Source organism: Panulirus ornatus, chromosome 34, assembly GCF_036320965.1.
Source record: "Panulirus ornatus isolate Po-2019 chromosome 34, ASM3632096v1, whole genome shotgun sequence".
Taxonomy (NCBI): Eukaryota; Metazoa; Arthropoda; class Malacostraca; order Decapoda; family Palinuridae; genus Panulirus; species Panulirus ornatus.
In genome coordinates this window covers 11277084-11298655 of record NC_092257.1, presented here as the reverse complement: position 1 = coordinate 11298655, position 21572 = coordinate 11277084, and the positions used below count along the sequence as shown (strand labels likewise).

Sequence of the window (21572 nt, the reverse complement as noted above, 5' to 3'; positions counted from 1 at the left end):
CTGTGAAAAGGAAACATGTTTAATGGTAAGTACAGTGAACTAAGTAACAAATGCACAATTACTGCAACAAATCCACAATTAACCTGCATTCAACATGATACATAATGCATGATGTCATTACTCAGTTTCCATATCATTCATTGTGTGACAACTTTTGCACATATCACCACTCGGTCTATTAATACCCAATGATCTGAAAAGAACTTGAATGAACCAAACAAACAAGCACTTTTTAGGTTTAAAAAAATTCTCAAACCACACTACATCAACAAGGAACTGTTAATCATATCTACAGATTATTTTATCTATCTTTCCATAATCATGCAGACATATAACATGGAGGGCATCAGTGTCCCTGCCTCCAAATGGTAACACCAGGAACACGATGGCAATTTCAAAAGAGGCTCGATCATCATCAATGAATGAAAATTACAGCATTATATAGGACCTTCTGATCCAAATGGAGCTTACTCTATCTTATTTCCCAAGGTCCCTATGAATGAGGTCCTTAGGTATATTAGCAATCTATCATGGTAGGAACTTAATATAGAAGCAACTAAAATGAGATTTTTCCCTAATAACTAATGAATATTCAATAATTACTCACCACAATCTATGGAAGAAATACATGTAAATGTAAAGGATATAAAATGAGTAAGTTAAAATAACTCATATGACTGTGAAATAGTGCTAAATATAACATATGTGGTGTGAGGTGGTTTGATCGAGTAAGTAATGAAAGGGTAAGAGAGATGTGTGGTAATAAAAACAGTGTGGTTGAGAGAGCAGAAGAGGGTGTTTTGAAATGGTTTAGTCACATGGAGAGAATGAGAGAGGAAAGATTGACAAAGAGGATATATGTGTCAGAAGTGGAGGGAACAAGGAGAAGTGGGAGACCAAATTGGAGGTGGAAGAACGGTGTGAAAAAGATTTTGAGCGATTGGGGCCTGATCATGCAGGAGGGTGAAAGGCATGCAAGGAATAGAGTGAATTGGGACGATGTGGTATACTGGGGTCGATGCGGTCAATGGATTGAACCAGGGTATGGGAAGCGTCTGTGGTAAACCATGGAAAGTATTGTGGGGCCTGGATGTGTAAAGGAAGCAATGGTTTCAGTGCATTATACATGACAGCTAGAGAATGAGTATGAACGAACGTGGCCTTTGTTGTCTTTCCTAGCGCTATCTCGCGCACATGTGGGGGGGAGGGGGTTGTCATTTCATGTGTGGCGGGGTGGCGACGGGAATGAATAAAGGCAGCAAGTATGAATTATGTACATGCGTATACATGTATATGTCTGTGTATGTATGTATATGTATATGCTGAAATGTATCATATATCATATAATTATATTATACTTTGTCACTGTCTCCTGTGTCAGCGAGGTAGAGCAAGGAAACAGACAAAAGAATGGCCCAACCCACCCACATACACATGCATATACATACACGTCCACACACACACACATATACATACCTATACATTTCAACGTATACATATATATTAGAAGTGCAGATTAGGTGCTTCAAATCCTGTTTCTGAACCAGAAAAAAACATGTGTGTGTTACCCTTTTACCCTTTATTCCAAGGTTTTATGTACCTTCCCACTATAAAAGTATCTCTTCTAAAACTGTAAAGATTTACTTGAAGATCGACAAAATCAAGGGTAAGAGCCAACTAGAACTTTCAGCTAACAGGAACACCTATAAGGCTTTCGTCATCATAAGGAGACTTAAACATCTTACTCAACATCCCTTAAACAGCAGGCAGGGTAAAACAAGTTCCATCATGCAGTATGGCATCTGCAATAAATATACATAAAAAAGTAAACTCAGACAGGGAATGGATATAAATGAATTTGTCCTTTATTCATCTGTTTTCAGAGCTTCCTTACTAACATGGGTAATGGTGAACAAGCATGAAAAAAAATCAGTTGCATAACATGTGTAGGCTGAAACTCCAGTACTGATTATCAAGTCTCCACTATCTAATGGCACAGCACAAGGTAAGAGTCATGAAGGTGAAAGCTTAAGTTTAACTGTCAAACAATCAAAATAGACTGACAGATGAGATGATTTCAGACATCTAAACATCCTACACTGCATTATGTACTGTATGAGAGATGTGGTAATGTAAACCTATCAAAGTGCTTACTTAAACCAGTATAATTTCCTTGGAGGTGATTGGAAGAACAATTTTCTTCCAATCAGTCTTTCTGAAATCATCTTGCACTTTCTGACAATTCAACAAAAAAAGGAGGTCTAACCTTGAAAGCACACCTGCCTTACTCATATGTTGTTCATCAGTGACACAAATCATGCTCTGGCTTACTTGGAATATGTGGCTATTTGCTTTTGATGCTGGTTCATCCTTCCCTTGTTCTGGGTTTCGCAGTGAGTCATTAATGTTCTGATTGGCCTGCGTACGTGCGAAGTCTTCATAAAGTTCCTCCTGCAGTGGACTTAACTCGCAATAATAGTCCTGAAAAATTCATAACAATAAGTTAAAGGGTGATCTTTTACTGAATATCATATCTGTATCCTTGAATATGAAACCTATGCATTCCAAACCTGGCTTATGTTAAATCATCTGCTCCTTCAAGAACTCAATCAATCTGTCTCCACAGATAACATAAATGTCAAAGTGTAAAGGACTAGTTAAGGAGGCTCTACTGCTGTGACCAACCCCCTTGAGGGAGTTCCAGGTGGATACAAGCATCAGAGAAATAGATAAATAGATAGACAGATGAAAAGAGGAAGAACCCAAAGAAAGTGCATTTTTTTTTTCAACCTGCTTGCCTTTCCTGCCTTAGCAAGAAAGTGTCAGAAACAAACCAACAATGGATTTATGAGCAAATACTCTCTCTCTGTGTTCTGTATAGCATAATGAAACTAGATCCAACCATCCAGCCAAACCTTACAGGCTACTCCAGTCTTCACTGGACTTAATGTACTGCATTTCAGCCAAAGGATAACAAATTGCCCCTTATCAACCACATCAATTAAAGTTGAAGAATTCCATTTACAGATTGGTTTAGCTATGAATAAAGTAGGTGTTACTATATGAACAGAGACAAAATATGGTTCTGAAAATCATTTGCTCACTGGTAAATCTCTAAGGGCAAACTTGACTGGTGGAGGGTCATAACACTACTTCTATCTATCTATCTATATCTATCTATCTATATCCCTTCAGAAACTCCCTCAAGAGTGGGGCCAGAATAAGTCTCCATAACTTGATAACCACTGAAGTGCTGACTCCCTTTACAAACAAAACTAACCCTACGGATACCAAGGCAGGTAGTGCCAGTAATATACCTCCCTGGTTGGTGGCTGCTTACCAACTGCTACCTAGCTACCTACCTATTTCACCCTAAAAATAGATGTTCCCAGGGAACATAATCCTCTCTGACCATTAAAATATCCTAAGATGGTGACTGGTGTTTGTCTACAGAGAACTAAAACACAATTTTCATATCAAAATCATGCATAACTCAACCAGGTGAGAAACTGATAATGTAAGATATGTGTCCATATTGCCGCTCTACTGCCATTTGTATTAAGTATGTCAGTAGCACACTCTGGTATACATATTGAGATGTGTGGTATTTCTGGGAGTGTGTTTGTCACAAAAAATATAATTATTAATTGTTTTCATAATAAGCATTTGTTAATCTATAAAAGCTTTAGAGCATCACAAATTATTATAATTCAAACATCCTTTGACATATCACTCAGATTGACCACTGTATTACAAGAATTTAAACTGGGATGCTGCCACAAACATAACTGGCTGCATTATTTGCCTAAAGGAAGAAGCAAGGCAATTAAGAATTAGATCATATATGCCTGAGTTTCAGTGACCAGAAAATAAAATACTGTAACGTATAAGCTCTAGCCACAGTAAATGGGTCAACACAGCCACACAGCTCATTCCACACCAGGCATTTCAACCTTTCACTCTTGTCCTCTTATTAATCCAAGATTTTACCCCATGCATCTTCCTGAACCATTCTACCCCTTACCCTTCAACTGTAGTTCATTTAAACAAATGTCCAGATTTCTTTCATCTTGGTAACAACCAAGCACATTCACATACAGAAGCCCGATCCTTTAAGGAAAGGTCTTTGCTTAGCTCCTTCCTCTGTCCCTGCTTAAAGCAAATGATAGTGCAAGTCAGGAAAATTTTCATTTCTTCACTTCCACTCATTAATCATCTACCACACACAAGGTACATGGATAGTATTAGTATTCTTTCTCTCATCATTGTAGACTGTTGGTCATAAGCATAAGACCAAGAGCCAAGAATAATGAGATTGATACAAGTGCAGATATGACACTCATTCTTTAAAAATTTCATTCCCATTTGATGAATATCTAGCTAACCTTAACTGCTTCATTAAAGAGAATAACTGAGGGATGACAAAACTTATCTACGATATACTAAGGATCAATATATAAGTTTTCACAGTAAGGTTTCACTTTCATTAATTTTCATATATATGGAGAAAAACTAGTTTTCATTCTTTGACTTCCTAAAGTTTTACTGTGCCTTTTCTTTAATTCTCAAGACTTTAGACTCCAAAACTGCAAAAATGAGAGGTTTATTGCCTCTGTTTCTGAGAAATTTCTCAGTCATATAAACCCACCTGTGTAATCTTGGGAGGAAGATCATTCAGGACATCCTCCTTCACCCGCCTTAGTAGAAATGGAAGCACCTGACGATGTAGTGCTTCCATGGCTAGAACCCCAGCTTCCTGCTCTTTACTAGAGCTCTTGGCATCACGAGACTGCAGAATAGGCTTCGAGTAACGTGCCATGAACTGACGCTCGGTGCCCAAAAAGCCAGGCATTAGGAAGTCAAAGAGTGACCACAACTCTAAGACATTGTTTTGGATGGGAGTACCAGACAGAATTAAACGATGGTGAGCTACAAGTTGCTTGATTGCTTTACATGACTGTTATGGGGAGGATGAAATATTATGAGAAACAATTTTAGAAAATATGAAGAACATATCACAATTATTTGCATGCATAAATCTACAGAATCATAATAATAATTCATTATTGAACCAATAACATTTTACTGAGCATGGCTAAAGAAAATTATTGTTCAATACCTTTGTTTTTCCATTCTTAATTATGTGCCCTTCATCCAGTATTACATAATTCCACCTAATTTTTGAGAAGAAATCAATGTCGTTCCGGACAATGTCATAGGAAGCCACAATCAAATTATGATCAGGAAAGAAGCGGCGCAATCTGTAAAAATAAGTAAAGTATATTTAAAATAGTAATGCTATCTGGAGATTTCATCTGTTTCTAAGTAAAATCTATTTATCTTATTTATCTATTATTGCCCAAGACCAAATTTCTATGAAACTGTCCTGGTACTACCCAGGACCTTTCTAAAGGCTTCTAAAGCCCAAGACTGTGCTACTTCCAGCAGCAGGAAAATGTAGACTCCTATATACAAGTCTGTACTCCCATGGAGTAATAGCTCTTAAGCAGTAAAAAAATTTTTTCCAAGTGCCTAATATAGTCAGAAATTGTTAAGTAACTCCTATTCACTCTACCTTATGCCTCTTCTAAATCCATAAATATCAGTTACACCCTTTTTCTACAGAAATTTTTCTACAGCTTGCCCAAGTGTAAAAATCTGATGTATACTCACTCTTCCCTTCCTTACCTCTAAATAAATCCCCATTCACAAAACTTGCATAAGTTATCTGATTCTTGTCACAAAAAGGTAGATCAGTCACTGTTAAAGAGGATGATACAGAAGCTTCTGTTTTTATACAGCTCTGTTATATTCAACAGTTCTGACTTTTAGGTGATCCAATGGGATCTAGAGAAAAGATATATCCATAACTTTAAATAACTACAAGGCTATATATCAACAGCTAACGGATAGCAGACTAATAAATTCTTAACATCACAATCAACACTAAAGGGAAATCAAAAGTGACTCCAAAGTTACATGGTTGACGAAATTCAACTTGAGCAAATGTATAGTATTTTTTCTATTATTTTGCTTTGTCGCAGTCTCCCGTGTTAGTGAGGTAGCGCAAGGAAGCAGACGAAAGAATGGCCCAACCCACCCACATACACATGTATATACATACACATCTACACAAGCAAATATACATACCTATACATCTCAACGTATACATATATATGTACACAGACAGACATATACATATATACACATGTACATAATTCATAGTCTACCCTTATTAATTCCCATCGCCACCTCGCCATACATGAAATAACAACCCCCTCCCCCCCATGTGTACGAGGTAGCGCTAGGAAAAGACAATAAAGGCCACATTCGTTCACACTCAGTCTCAAGCTGTCATGTAATAATGCACCGAAACCACAGCTCCCTTTCCACATCCAGGCCCCACAGAACTTTCCATGGTTTATCCCAGACGCTTCACATGCCCTGGTTCAATCCATTGACAGCACGTCGACCCCAGTATACCACATTGTTCCAATTCACTCTATTCCTTGCACGCCTTTCACCCTCCTGTTCAGGCCCCAATCACTCAAAATCTTTTTCACTCCCATCTTTCCACCTCCAATTTGGTCTCCCACTTCTCGTTCCCTCCACCTCTGATACATATATCCTCTTTGTCAATCTCTCCTCACTCATTCTCTCCACGTGACCAAACCATTTCAAAACACCCTCTTGTGCTCTCTCAACCACACTCTTTTTATTACCACACATCTCTCTTACCCTATTATCACTTAATCGATCAAACCACCTCACACCACATATTGTCCTCAAACATCTCATTTCCAGCACATCTACCCTTCTCCACACAACTCTATCCATAGCCCATGCCTCACAACCATACAACATTGTTGGAACCACTATTCCTTCAAACATACCCATTTTTGCTTTCCGAGATAATGTTCTCGACTTCCACACATTCTTCAATGCTCCCAGAATTTTCGCCCCATCCCCCACCCTATGATTCACTTCTGCTTCCATGGTTCCATCCGCTGCCAAATCCACTCCCAAATATCTAAAACACTTCACTTCCTCCAGTTTTTCTCCATTCAAACTTACCTCCCAATTGACTTGACCCTCAACCCTACTGTACCTAATAACCTTGCTCTTATTCACATTTACTCTCAACTTTCTTCTTTCACACACTTTACCAAACTCAGTCACCAGCTTCTGCAGTTTCTCACATGAATCAGCCACCAGCGCTGTATCATCAGTGAACAACAACTAACTCACTTCCCAAGCTCTCTCATCCACAACAGACTGCATACTTGCCCCTCTTTCCAAAACTCTTGCATTCACCTCCCTAACAACCCTATCCATAAACAAATTAAACAACCATGGAGACATCACACCCCTGCTGCAAACCTGCATTCACTGAGAACCAATCAATTTCCTCTCTTCCTACATGTACACATGTAAAGTAAGGCCTCAATATGATTATCATTTAGTGAGAAATAAGCTTCAGATTTTTGTGTGTGAGAAGGACTTGACATTTGACTTTATCCCAATCAGAATTTATGCACATCTAATGTTCCTTAGAGAGAGTGCTTCTCTATGAAAATCAGCTATCAATCAACAACCATACTACTGGGCAACTTATGGTAAATACAAACTTGAAATAAAAATATAACCAACCTGTATCTCTCAAAGGGAGGCCCCGTGTAGTGAAGAGGATTCAAGTATTTGCGCTTCACAAACTTTTCAACTTCATATACCCAGTGGCCTGTAAGAGTAGGAGGGCAAACCACAAGTGACTGGAGGGGAGTGCTGCCATTGCTTCCAGACTCCTGGAATTAATATCAATACATCCCTCTTAGACATATTCCCACATCAATCCCCTTTTAAAATCTCAAGTTTACTAAAATCACAATCTTTATTCCAGGATGATTTTTGGAAGGCCATGATTTTTAAAGTGGCTGTTTTTGGTAAAATGAACAAACGTATCACCTCCAATTGTAAAAACTATAATTCTAACATAAGATTAGCAAAACAGAACACCTGTTACTTAGTAAAAGGGTTGTTATAATCCATGTGCAATGAAATAAACAAAGCCTAAGATATATGAGAGTTTCTAGATATTTTGTCAGAAAAGGCATGTTAGATACATATGAAGTAATTGGATTCAAACTGCAGGAGGAACATGAAATGGTGATAAGATAAACAAATTGGGTCTTTGATGGGGTAAGTTGGATGAAACACATACCTAACATGAAGATTATGAAGAGCAATGAATTAGAATAAGGGATACATTTATATTCAACAGTTACAGAATTAAAATAAGCAAGATGATGAAAATGGACAGTAAAGGAGGTCTTGGTAAGAAACTTAAAGGAAAAAGACAGCTAATGGATGAAAAGGAATGTGCAAATGTTTTCCTATGCAATTAACAATATACTGCAGGTACTCAAGGGAACCACAAGGAAATCTGGAAGAATGTGCTGTAAAAGTTGGAAGTAAATCCAAATCAGAGCAGAGTGATGACCGGTCACTGTTTAAGGATCATTGATGAGATATACATATTATTCTGGATAATTGAGACAAGGATAACTCACCTGTTGCTGTTCTTCTTTACTGTAATGGTCACCAGCAAGGATGCAAATTGACTGTAGTGTCTTCCCAAGACCCATATCATCACAAAGAATTCCATGGAGCTTGTATTGATTCAAAAATGACAGCCAGTTCACACCATTCTAAAATAAAAACAAATGTAATGGGATAGCACAAACTGTATAAGCATAATCATATATTTGTTGACATAATAAGCATATTTGTTTTTAATTTGTTTATGGATGGGCTGGTGATGGAAGTAAATGTGAGAGTCTTGCATAGAGAGATAAGTATGCAGTCTATGGGGATGATAAGTCTTGGGGATGTGAGTCAGTCATTTGCTGATGATACAGGACTGGTGGCAGATTCAAGTGAGAAAATGCAGAAATTTGTGACTGAATTTGAATGAGTTTGTGAAAGGAGGAAGATGAGCATAAAGTTGGGGTATGAATATGAATAGAGTAAACTTGGAGGAAGTAAGGTGTTTTAGATACCTGGGAGTGGAAAAGGCAGCAAATGGAACCATGGAAGCAGCAGAGTCATACAGGTGGGTGAGGTGGTGAAGGTTCTGGGAGTGCAGGAGAATGCATCGAAAGAGAGAATGTTACATGAAGGAGAGTGACACGTATGCATGGGATAGAGTGACCTGGAACAATGTAGTATACTGGGGTTGGCTTGCTGACAATGGACTAAACCAAGGCATGTGAAGCATCTGGGGTAAACAATCAAAAGCTCTGTGGGACCTGGTTCTGGACAGGGAGTTGTGGTTTTGGTTCATTACAAATTACAGCTGGAGAATGGATGCGAAAGGATGCAACTTTTCTTCATCTGTTTCTAGCTATACTTCAGAAACACAATCAAGTACAGAAAAAAAGCATATGTAAACATATTCCCCAATAACTGCTCCATGCTGATGAAAAAGTTACGGAATCACTAATTTGTAATCACCAACTTGTACGGTATTTGAAGGAAATTTTACACTTACACGGCCTTATTCCTTAAAAATTCTCTATTATCCAACACTTTCTAAAATTTCTGTATAGTAAGCAATAACCTTGTCTTCATGACTATGTTAAAGAGTGTGCAAGTCAATTCAGTGTCTGTCAGGGAAAAGTTGGGAATGTTCTGTGGTTCCCCTGACCACTTCATATGCCCTGGGTTCAACCTGATGACAGCACGTCTCCCCATGCCTACCTCAATACTCCAAATGACTCCAACTAATGCACACTCACACCCTCCTGCATGTTCAGGCTCCATTCACTCAAAAAACTTTTCACTCCATCCTTCCACCTCCTTGGTTTCCCCTTCTCCTCATTCCCCCATTTCTAACATGAAGACCCTCTTAAACTGCCTCTGCTCACTCTTCTCCTTCATATTTCACACTATTTCAACAAACTCTTTTCAGGTTTCTCGAAAATACTATTCTTACTATCACACCTCTCTCTTACCCCTCACATCATATCATGTCCTCAAACATTTCATTTCTAACACACCCACCCTCTTCCATACCTTTTCAGCTAGGGCCCATGCCTTATGTCCATACAACTAGGGCCCATGCCTCATGTCCATACAACACCATCAAGACTACCATCATATATACCCATCATCATAATAATAATTTCTTTCATACTTGTTTGCCATTTCCTGAACTAGTGATGTAGTACCAGGAGCAGACAAAGAAAAGGCCTCATTTGCCTACATCCATTCTCTTGCTGTTACGTGCAATGCACCAAATCCACAGTCCTCTTTCAACAACCAGGTCTCAAAGACCTTTCCATGGTTTCCCTTGTCTGCTTAATATCCCCTCACTCAGTCCATTGACAGTGAATTGCCTCTTGGACTTTATATATCTCTGACACCTGTTTCCTCTGGGAACTCCCTCAAGGAGATGGCCACGGCAAAAAATCGCCATGATCGGTGAACTCCAGAGCCACTCCTCAGCCTTTAGTGCCTAACCCTTAACAGGCCATAGGCTTAGGGCAACTCTAACATAGTGTTTCCAAAAGCTCCCACCTAATGTCACTTCTGGACACTTCTATCTCTAATGTCACTTCTGGCTACTTCTATCTCTAATGTCACTTCTGGCTACTTCTATCTCTAATGTCACTTCTCGCTACTTCTATCTAATGAGTCTACTTCATGTACTACATCACTCCTATTCACTCAATCCCTTGCATGTTCAGGTTCTGAGCACTGAAAATCTACTTCACTCCATCCTTCCATCCCCAATTTAGTATCTGACTTCTTCTGCCCATGATCATGATGTAGAAGATGAATGCACTTGATTTTTTTTTTCATACTATTCGCCATTTCCCACGTTAGCGAGGTAGCCTTTGAGGGAATATCCTCACTTGGCCTCCTCCTCTATTCCTTCTTTAGGAAAACTAAAAACGAGAGGGGAGGATTTCCAGCCCCCCCCGCTCCCTTCCTTTTTAGTCGCCTTCTACAACATGCAGGGAATACGTGGGAAGTATTCTTTCTCTCCTATCCCCAGGGATAAAATGCACTTAAGTTCAGATATTTATAGTACTGGTAACGATCACATCAAACTAGATAAAAAAGAATACCAAGCTTTTGTGGTACTTTGTGCATGCACTAACATCCTGTTCTGGATTAGCATGATTCAGCTTACTTGAGGAAATGGCCTTTTGTTCACCTGGTTAGATTTGTTTTCCTTCTCAAATGAAACTTTTTCAATCAGTGCCAAATGATCCATTAATAGCTAAACAGGGTTCAAGTGAATTACAGTTCCTTTTAAAAATGTCCACAATTAACCATTTTCTACAATAATGAAAAAGATATGCAATTTGCTGTTATATGGAGCATCTTTATGACTCTAATGAGAACAGTGGATAACAATGGTTAAGCACTGGCTTGTGTTGGCTGTCAAAAGTGAAGTCAGGTGGATTACCCATGCTAGATCAAAATCCTCCACTTTCTTTTGATCTTAGCAAAGACAGGATCTAGGAAGACACTTATAGGCATATACTGAAAAGAAACCAGCCATCAAACAGAAAATAGAAATGCAAAACAGCAAGTTTTCCAGTTGTAAGACATTCAATCTAGCTGGTTGACTTCTCAACTGATTCATCACAACAGTGAAAAATTGAATTATGCATCACCCTTGATTAATTCTTTTTGGCTGATCATACATACCTGCTGATATGACCTTAGCTCAGCATTGATTGGTACAGGAAGTTTGTAGTTTTCAATCTTAGTGGGATCAAGAAGCTTCTCCAAAAACAGTCTTTCCCTCAACTTTTGCTTCAATAATTCCTCACTCAGACTGGGAGGATCTGGAACACCCCCCTCCAAGGGCAGAAGTCTGATCAGCGTAGCAAAACAGTGGGTGGCCATAAGACGAACAGTACTATCCTGATCACTCATACGACCTGATCGGAAGAAGTCACAAATTCTTTCATTTAAGTGTTTTTCACAGAATAGCTGTTTCTATATAATTCCTTTAGCTAAAAATGATGCAATGCATAACAACACACCAACAAACATTAAATGATAAACAAAGAGTACAGTTGCACAGAATAAATATGCTTGCTAATGAGATGACAAAGATACACCAATTTTTTTTTGGCCATATTGTATTCACAAACATGAAGGTAACTTCTCTAGCCAACTCTAAACATCCATAACATAGCACATTTCTCATCACTCCATATTTGTTTCTCATTAACATACACTCTTATAGACTCTTTTGATGCAATATTTGGTCTTCCCATATGTTCACTTTCACGTACGTCATTCTGTCTATCCATGGCATAAGAAGTGGGTAGGCTTAGGATGGTGGTAGGCTTTTGTTTCAGTGCAATTTGCACCATTTAAGTGTTTTTCACAGAATAGCTGTTTCTATATAATTCCTTTAGCTAAAAATGATGCAATGCATAACAACACACCAACAAACATTAAATGATAAACAAAGAGTACAGTTGCACAGAATAAATATGCTTGCTAATGAGATGACAAAGATACACCAATTTTTTTTGGCCATATTGTATTCACAAACATGAAGGTAACTTCTCTAGCCAACTCTAAACATCTATAACATAGCACATTTCTCATCACTCCATATTTGTTTCTCATTAACATACACTCTTATAGACTCTTTTGATGCAATATTTGATCTTCCCATATGTTCACTTTCACGTACGTCATTCTGTCTATCCATGGCATAAGAAGTGGGTAGGCTTAGGATGGTGGTAGGCTTTTGTTTCAGTGCAATTTGCACCATAGCTAGATAATGGATGTCTGAAAATGATGCCACATTTCATTTCTTTCCATCTCTACTATGCTCAGGCAGAAGAGACTATCGATCTATCTATATTTCCCACACCTGTTCTCTATGGGAACTCCCATTAAAGGGGTGGCCATGGTAAAAGTCTCCACTCATCCCTGGTCTTACATGCCTCCTTCACAAACACTATTCCACACATTCTTCCCCTATTTATCTACCTTCGGTGCTCTTCCTCTTTTTCTCTAAGTCATTGGCAGTCTTGTCTCACACTAACCACTTTGATCGTACTATCATACATTTTCCTAGTACACCCCTTGTTCTACAATCTTTCAACATGCCCAAACCACCTCAAAGTATTACGTTTCACCCACTCTACAATTCATTCCCTGCCATACCAAATCTCTCATGCACCCATCATTACTTTCCTCATTCCATCTTGTCATACCACATGCTCCTCTTAACTCATTTCCAGAGCCTAGATTTTTAACCTGTATGACATTATATGTCAATGTTTTCACTGCATAGGTCAGGGTTAGAAGGACTATGCTGTCCCTTAATCCTATAGTCCTGTCCCTTAATTCTTTCTTCACTCCAGTAATTATACCTCAACCCTTCAATATTCTATTAAGGAAGCCACTGACTCTTCTACCCTGTACTGTTAATCCTTCCCTTCGTATCACCAAACTTACCTAAGAGAGCTCCAAACACATAAATTCTGTCATCTCTTCTAGTCTTTTTCCTCCCATATCAGTGACATAGTTTAGTACACTTTCTTCTCTCACTCTACAGGGTTTTGCAAAATCTAAAGTTCCACTATGTTTCCTCTCAAACACCAATACTATACTTTTACTCACATTTACTTTCATTTGCTTATGCCTACACACATCATAAAACACACTTCCAACATTCTTTTACTCCTTTTCACACTCAGCTAACAACACAGTACTATCTGCAAACAGACTAGTAACTTGCCATCATACCTTACCACCACATTCTATCTCTACACCCCTTTTCTCTAGCTTTGTTTTCATCTCTCTCTTATCACTCCATCCACATACATGCAAAAAACCTGCAGTGACAACACACTGCCCTGCCCCACACCCACATGTAAACCAAAACTTTCACTCAACTCTGCAATCAACTGCTTCTCTTGCCTTGGTGACATAACATCAGGAACAAGCAAACAATCACTTCATTTGTTCCCATCCACTCTACATATCAAGTATAATGTACTGTAACCAGAGACTATTCTATGGTTTACCTTAATGCTTCATATGCCCTGATTCAGCCTACTGAGAGTACATCACCCCACATATACTAAATCTATCCAAATCATTGCATCCCTTTTTCATGTTTTTCACCCAACTGAATGTTCATACCTTGACATCCTAAAGCCTTATTTACTCCATCTTTCCATCTTGTTCTCTGCCTTCCTCCACTTATAGCACAAAGATCTCTTAATCAGCCATTCTACACTCATCCTCTACAAGTGTAAACCATATCAGCATAACCTGGATAGTTCTCTCAGTCAGACCTCTCTCTTGCACTATTGTTCCTTAAATGATTAATCCTCCTTTCACTAAATACTCTTCTCAGGCATTTCATATCTAACAGGCCCATTCTCTTCCCCTCTTTTGCATCCAGGATACAAAACTCATATCTATACAACACAACTCGGATTACTATATCTTCAAAATGAACATCCCTACCCAAATGGAAACAAACTTTTCCTTCCACACATTCTGTAATGCACCTAAAAACTTTCCCTCAACTGATAATCAATATCTCTAAATACCCTTTCCATCAAAATCTGACATTATATGAATTCATTAAAATCTTCAAATTCCAATTCTTTATTTTCTGTTATTTCATTTCTTTGTCGACAACTCTTAACTACAATAATACATCTCCACTCACAACAATAACATTATAGACATACAGAATTTGCATCAGTATAAAATAAGGTACACAGCAGTATTACTGCTGATTTAGTATTCAAATAGAAGAAAAACTCCTTAGCAAAATTTTTACTAACCTAATAAAGGCACAATAAGAAGAACAATGTAAGGCACAACATTAAACCCAAGTCGGTCAATCACGGCAAATATGCATTCCACTGCTCCCTGTCTCTTGTTATCATTATCAATGGCTCCAAGGGCAGGTACAATACTTTCCACGACATGGGTCATGGTGGGCACAGTAAGAACACATGCTAAAGCCCCCATCACTCTAGTGGCCATGTGACGGACAGCACAGTAACAGTGGTAGAGCCAGTACTCCAGCAAAGGAAGCTTTGTCTCCAACTGAAATGTATGCAAAATATATGGTAAACAGGGAGAGAAGTATCAGACATGAGATATTGCTTGTGTACCTTGGGAGAAAACACTGATGAGTATGCAGAACTCTGAAACAATCACCATGCACAAATGTTTTCAAAAGTCCCTTTCTAAGAATATGAAAGTAGGAAACAGAGCAGTAGCTTTAAAGTCAGCAATACAGACTACTATAAATGCAGAAAGAAGACTCCTACACAAAAGTAAAATGAAAAGAAATATGAACTACACAGTAATGAAAACAGTGGTTTATGGTAAGGTGGCTAACAAATGGCATCTCTTCCCCCTTGAAAGTGGTTTCCCTTCCCTTTACCAGACTGTAAGGTTGGGACACAGACACTATAGTTCAGCAAAATGAATTACTTTAATGCTGTATGCTTGTATACACTTGACACACCAAAAGTACATGGGAAAGAAACTAACAATGACCGAAGGTCTGACACCTTTTAGCACAGCAAGTTTGTAGTGCAATAACATTCCAATTTGATAATTCTTTTTCCGTGATTGATATTTCTCACCTTGGTGAGGTAGCGCCAGGTACAGGCATGGAAAGGTGCATCCACTCACATTCATTCCCTGTCATGTGAAATTCACCAAAAGCACAGCTCCCTATCCACAACCATGCATCATAGACTTTTCAATGGCTTACCCCAAATGCTTGACATGCCCTAATTCAGTCTACTTACAACAAGTTGACCTCTGCATACCAAACAGTTCCAATTCACCCTATCCCATGCATATCTTTAACCCCCTGTGCACGTTGTGGCTGTGATCACTCAAAATCATTCTAACTCCATCCTTCCATTTCCAATCTGGTCCCTTCTTTCTTCCTTCCACTTTTGACATATATATACTCTTTGTCAAAAATCTGTTCTATAAATTTTTTTGAACACTATGATAAAACACTAATCAATAGTGGACATATTTTTGTTACATGTGCTGTATGATGACACACAGTGTCCACAATAAACCTTGTTTGCTTGTCCATATATTTTCAAATACGATGTCACAAAAGTTATTATTTTGTCATTTCTCCTTTGGCTTTGATTACTATCTGCAGACATCTGGGCAAGGTTCCTAGGTCCATGTTTTAGTACCAGAGGGTCTTGATGAGGTGTGGCAGGAAGCAGCTACCTGATCATGTGTTCTGAACATCCTGTGTGCCTAGATATCTCATGTGCATCCATATTTTCTTGTTTCCAGGTGAGAATTCAGGCTTTCTTCTCCTTAGAAAGGTAAGAGCCAATCATCTTGAAACAGATGTGCAAGAAATGCAGCACCCAGAAGAAAATTTCTCAAAATGAAGTGGCAGCCCCAAAGAATAATGAAAGAACACAATTCCCTCAAGAGAGCCTGACACACACTGAGGCAAGTTGCAGGTGTTTACACCATTAGAAACATTAGATGTAGAGTGATTTCATTCTAAGGGTGCCATATCATTGTAAACATAATAAACCTTAACCGCGTACAGGTTTTGAAAATGGGGGGTAAACATGGATTTTTGCAGACAATGTAGCTCTACTGTAACAGTACATAAGAGCAAAGACTTCACAACTGACCTGAGTAACTATCTGAGAATGAAGTGCTGGCAGAATCACCTCAAGGAGCTGAAGCCAGCAGACAGCCTCCTGGGATGTCTCTGGCGTTGGCTCACTTTCAGGTGGAGAGTTGAAGGGGCTGAAAATTAAGTCCCATAGCTGAGGTGATTTCTGGGGCAAGTTTTCCCCAAAGTATTTGGCAATGCACTGCAGAGCTATTGTACAACCACGTCTTTGAATCTCCATGCATCGTTGATTCTGGGGATAATACAAATGACATATTCTTTTTCTCTTGTTATCTTTCCTACACATCTTACAACTACTGGCTCAGCATATGTGATATTTACTTCATTATAATTTTACTGGCCTGAAAAAGAGAACTAAAGATATATTCTCTATACTCTCACAAAATGATAATAGACAAACATACAAATTTGCAGCAAGTTCAAATCACAGCATTTTACGAAGTCTTTCCTCATTAGCGATTACCATGACAGTCAAAGATTTATTATTCTCATTCATCTCACAAAAAGTTCCTCATTACAGTATATGTCATTGTAATATAAAAGTAATGTTTAATCAACATTGGATTTATTCTCTATTACCTCAGTTTCTAGAATAGTTTCGGTGACTTCAGTAGGATCTTCACGCTTGGCATTGGCTGGAGGGCGCCCTGGAGGTCTGCCAGGTCCTCGACCAGACACTGAAGAACTCCGTCGTAGAAGTTGACGTTCAGCATTCTGTCAATATAAGAAGGATCCTTCTGCCTTATCAACAAATCATCAAGGCAATCTCTCATCATAAACATATCTACATTCTTGTATTTCACTTCTATCAGTTACATCATACACAACTTCCCCCTTTTTAACATCACATTCATCTGACTTCAAGATCTAATTAAGTAGGACGCCGCAAGTAGCACCAGTCCAAGGTAGCAATGCCATCCTGAATTAGGTGTGTAAAAGAGGTACAAGATTTTACCTTTTCAAAATAAAGGAAAAAGCTGTCCTAAGGAGGAATATGATGAGTTTGTTGGATATTATCATAAAGGGAACATTGAGACCATAAATGTACTATACATGGAATCAAGGAAGCAGTTCTAAGAATCATGCTGCAAAACTGAACCACTTGAGAGGTGTTTGATGTGTCAGGAAACAAGGAGTAGGTATAGGATATCAGACAGAGATAAGACATGTGCTGAGATTTCTCTGGAAAAAATGTGAGGTTGTACATAATCCCAATGGCACCACCTAGAACTGCTAAATCTGTGCACCAACCATGAATGCCAAAAACTTCCTCACCCAAGAAATGTTGAAATGTGCGAGAAAGTGTCCTATAGGTCTTGGATAATTGTCCAGTTGTTTAACTGTAAGGTCTAGCAGACAATCTGTAAAGTGGTCATCTTGAACCAGTGTTTCTGTATATAGGTGTTTTCTAAAGATAAATCCAAAACCAATATCTGCCTGTTTGATTCCTCTTTTTGTTCTGCAAAAAGAGAGTTGAAAATTAAGTGGTCCTACTGCTGGCTCTGAAAGTCTTGCCTATCACTATCCACTTTACAGTTAATTCCTGAAGTAATATAGATATATCTAAATGTCAAGATTCAGGATTCTGAAGAGTTTTGGTATTAATTTCCAACTGGCAAGAAGCTGTTTCCAAGGAAAACGTACCCTAAGAACTGCTTGACTGCCTCGTAAAGGATACTTTAAAAGGGCAACTCTTTCTGGTAGAGTTGGACTTAGATGTTTTATAGGTCTTCCATCTCAAAAGGAGTATTGGTGGCATTGACAAAGCCCTCTATAACCATTTCTTTTACTAAAAGATCACCTGTAAACAGCACACAACTCACTGTCTTCAAAATACAATTTCCTCAAAGAAACTGGGTATATAATAAATTTTCATCACAATGACAGTTCACAATCTAGCTCCAGATGTCAGAGAAGCCTTGAAGGAAAAAGATGAGTCATAGAGGGGATAGAAATGCAATAACCCTAACTGCTTTTCTTTATCACAGCTTGTCATCTGCTCTGTTGCTGATACAACAGAAACAATTAAAAAAGTCTCTCTATGTAGTACTGAAAAATGTTTTAAGGCACAATACTAAAATTTCCCAGTGATGGTTCATACATATAACTATGCTTTCATTGCACTTTATCTTATCAGTATAATAAATACTTGCAATATTCATTTAAAGTAAATGATTCAAATCCCTTCCTCATCTTCCTGTCAATGTACTTATTTTCACAATCACCTGATATTACAACCTACATATTTTGCCAACTTGTGTTCTTAAGTAATGTCATGTATAAGAGACCATTACCATAAAAATCTAATCCCAATAAAGTAGATGAGACAAAAAATCTGATAACCCCCAGATGCAACATAACAGTACTGCAATTTTACACAAACTTCATAATGATAAAAAGTAAAATCCAAACAATATCTTTGAATCATACCTTTAATTGAGATGATAAACTTAGTATGCCCCTGTGCTTGTCAGCTGTGCTATCAGTAGCAGTGCACTCAGTTTCCTGTAATATAATTAAGGTGATCTTATAAGTACCATTTCTCATACAGATATACTGTTCATCCCAAAAGAAAGTCATACGTAGTAAAGAATTATTACTATATAAAAAAAAGATTTACATTCAAAGACTCTTTTAAGCCTGACTGGGGCAACCTATAGGTATAAATGTTCCCAGATCTTCCCAAGATGTATAATTTTGGGCTGTAAGTCATATGACATGGAAATATCTACATAAGTCTATGTATATCTTTTTCTTTCATACTATTCGCCATTTCCCATGTTAGCGAGGTAGCACCAAGAACAGAGGACTAGACCTTTGAGGGAATATCCTCACCTGGCCCCCTTCTCTGTTCCTTCTTTTTGGAAAAAAAAAAAAAAAAAAAAAAAAAAAAAAAAAAAGAGGGAAGGATTTTTAGCCCCCCGCTCCCTTCCCTTTTAGTTGCCTTCTACAAAACGCAGGGAATATGTGGGAAGTATTCTTTCTCCCCTATCCCCAGGGATAATACAAAGACATATACATATATATATACACATGTACATATTCATACTTGCAGCCTTCATCCATTCCCGTCGCCACCCCGCCAGACATGAAATAGCACACACATACACACCCCATGAGGTAGCGCTAGGAAAAGACAAAAAAAGGCCACATTCATTCACACTCAGTCTCTAGCTGTCATGTGTAAAGCTCCCTTTCCACATCCAGGCCCCACAAAACTTTCCATGGTTTACCGCAGAGCCCCTTTTAAGGGGGCCAGCAGCTTCAACACTGTACATTTCACAAGAGTGGGAAAATGATGGAATTCTTGGAAATGAGAATAAAGACTGTACTTCTTTCTGTCTACCGATGATATCGTATTCCCTTTCACCACCCTACTCCCACCCATGTCATTTCCCCTTTTCCTTAAGCTTTTATAAACCTTCATCCTCGCTTCCACCAAGTAATGATGAGGCAATCCACCAGCCACCGCTCTCAGCACATTCACATCCAAGTTTTGCCTTTGTACTTGTATCATTTAGTTCAATGCTTGTTTCCCATCACACCTCACCCATTTGTATCTATGGGCATCATTTCAAACCTTCCTTTTTCAGCACACAGCTTCACAAGCTAATCATCATTCTTATTCAGATCAATTGGTACCCCTCAATCATACCCTCAGCTACTTTTGCATTCAAATCACTCTCACAACCAGGCCCTACAGATCTTTCAATGGTTTCCCCTAAGTTTCAAATGCCGGTTCTGTCTAATAACATGTAGCTCCTTGTATACAACAGTGCTCTAATCCTCTATCCAATGCATGCCTCACATCCCCCTCCATGTTTAGCCATCGACCCCTCAAAACATCTTTCACTCCATCCTTTCGCCTCCAATCAATTGACTTATCACTTTGTTCCCTCCACTTCAGACTTATGCCTTCTTTGTCAACCTTTCTGCTGTCATAGGTCCAAACCATTACAGGATACCCTCTGCAGCTCTCTCAACCATACTATTCTCATTACTACCCCTATCCCTTACCTCGTCATTTCTAACTTGGTCAACCATTCTCACACCACTTATTGTCCTCAAACATTTCAGTTCCAACACAATCACCTTCTTCCATTCTTTGTCATCTAGGGCCCACAACATGTATCCACTCCTGGGGCTACAATACCGTCAAACATCCCGTTTTTGCCCTCAAAAACAGTGATCTTTCTTTCTACAGGTTCCTTAATGTGTCCAGGACCTTCACCTCCTTATCCACCTATGGCTCACTTCAGCTCCCATGGTTCCATTCACATCTACGTCCACATATAATTATCTAACACACTGAACTTCCTCCAATTTCTCTCCATGTAAACATCTCAAGAAAACACTTATATTTTTGAGTGACTCAAGTTGCTTGGAGGAATCCCCATGATAAGCTATGAGGAATGTCCAAAAAAAATGAGACATTGGATAATTTTAAAGGAAAATACATTGAGAAGGAGGCAAGCCTGCAAAGGAGGCATCCCTAATGAATTCCTACAATGAAAAAGCTTCTCTACACCTGACTGAAATTGATAGTTGAGACAAAACTGAAACACAGCTTAAGCAGGAGATAACAGTATCTGAAATGGAGACAGAATTCATATTGAGTCATCTTTCTCAAAGTGAATTACGCTATATTCTTGGAGGAAAAGTCCTTATCAATAAGGAAAGGTGAGACTGACACACTAACAATCACAGAAACAGATCAGCAAGGAAAACTAAAATTGTGAAATCAGCATAAGGGAAAAGTGGAAACCATGGGTTTGAAGATAGCTCCCAAGTAAAAAAATTATCAAAAGTTCTCAAAATATCAAGAGCTATGAAGATTCAACAAAAATACCTGAGACAAAAAGAAGTT

General features: G+C 38.5%; 1 protein-coding gene across 2 annotated transcripts in view; it reads right to left on the bottom strand.

Moving 5' to 3' along the window:
- Positions 1-21572, bottom strand: part of Hel89B (histone acetyltransferase 1) — a 72169-nt gene that overhangs the window by 16918 nt on the left and 33679 nt on the right. For both annotated transcript variants that reach the window (XM_071682321.1, XM_071682322.1), the window contains 10 exons: positions 19136-19210; positions 17285-17419; positions 16701-16937; positions 14844-15111; positions 11719-11954; positions 8568-8705; positions 7651-7802; positions 5120-5261; positions 4649-4957; positions 2332-2481 (listed from right to left, as the gene is read on the bottom strand). In XM_071682321.1, the coding sequence (XP_071538422.1) occupies positions 2332-2481; positions 4649-4957; positions 5120-5261; positions 7651-7802; positions 8568-8705; positions 11719-11954; positions 14844-15111; positions 16701-16937; positions 17285-17419; positions 19136-19210 (1842 nt within the window). The remainder of the gene's footprint in view (positions 1-2331; positions 2482-4648; positions 4958-5119; positions 5262-7650; positions 7803-8567; positions 8706-11718; positions 11955-14843; positions 15112-16700; positions 16938-17284; positions 17420-19135; positions 19211-21572) is intronic.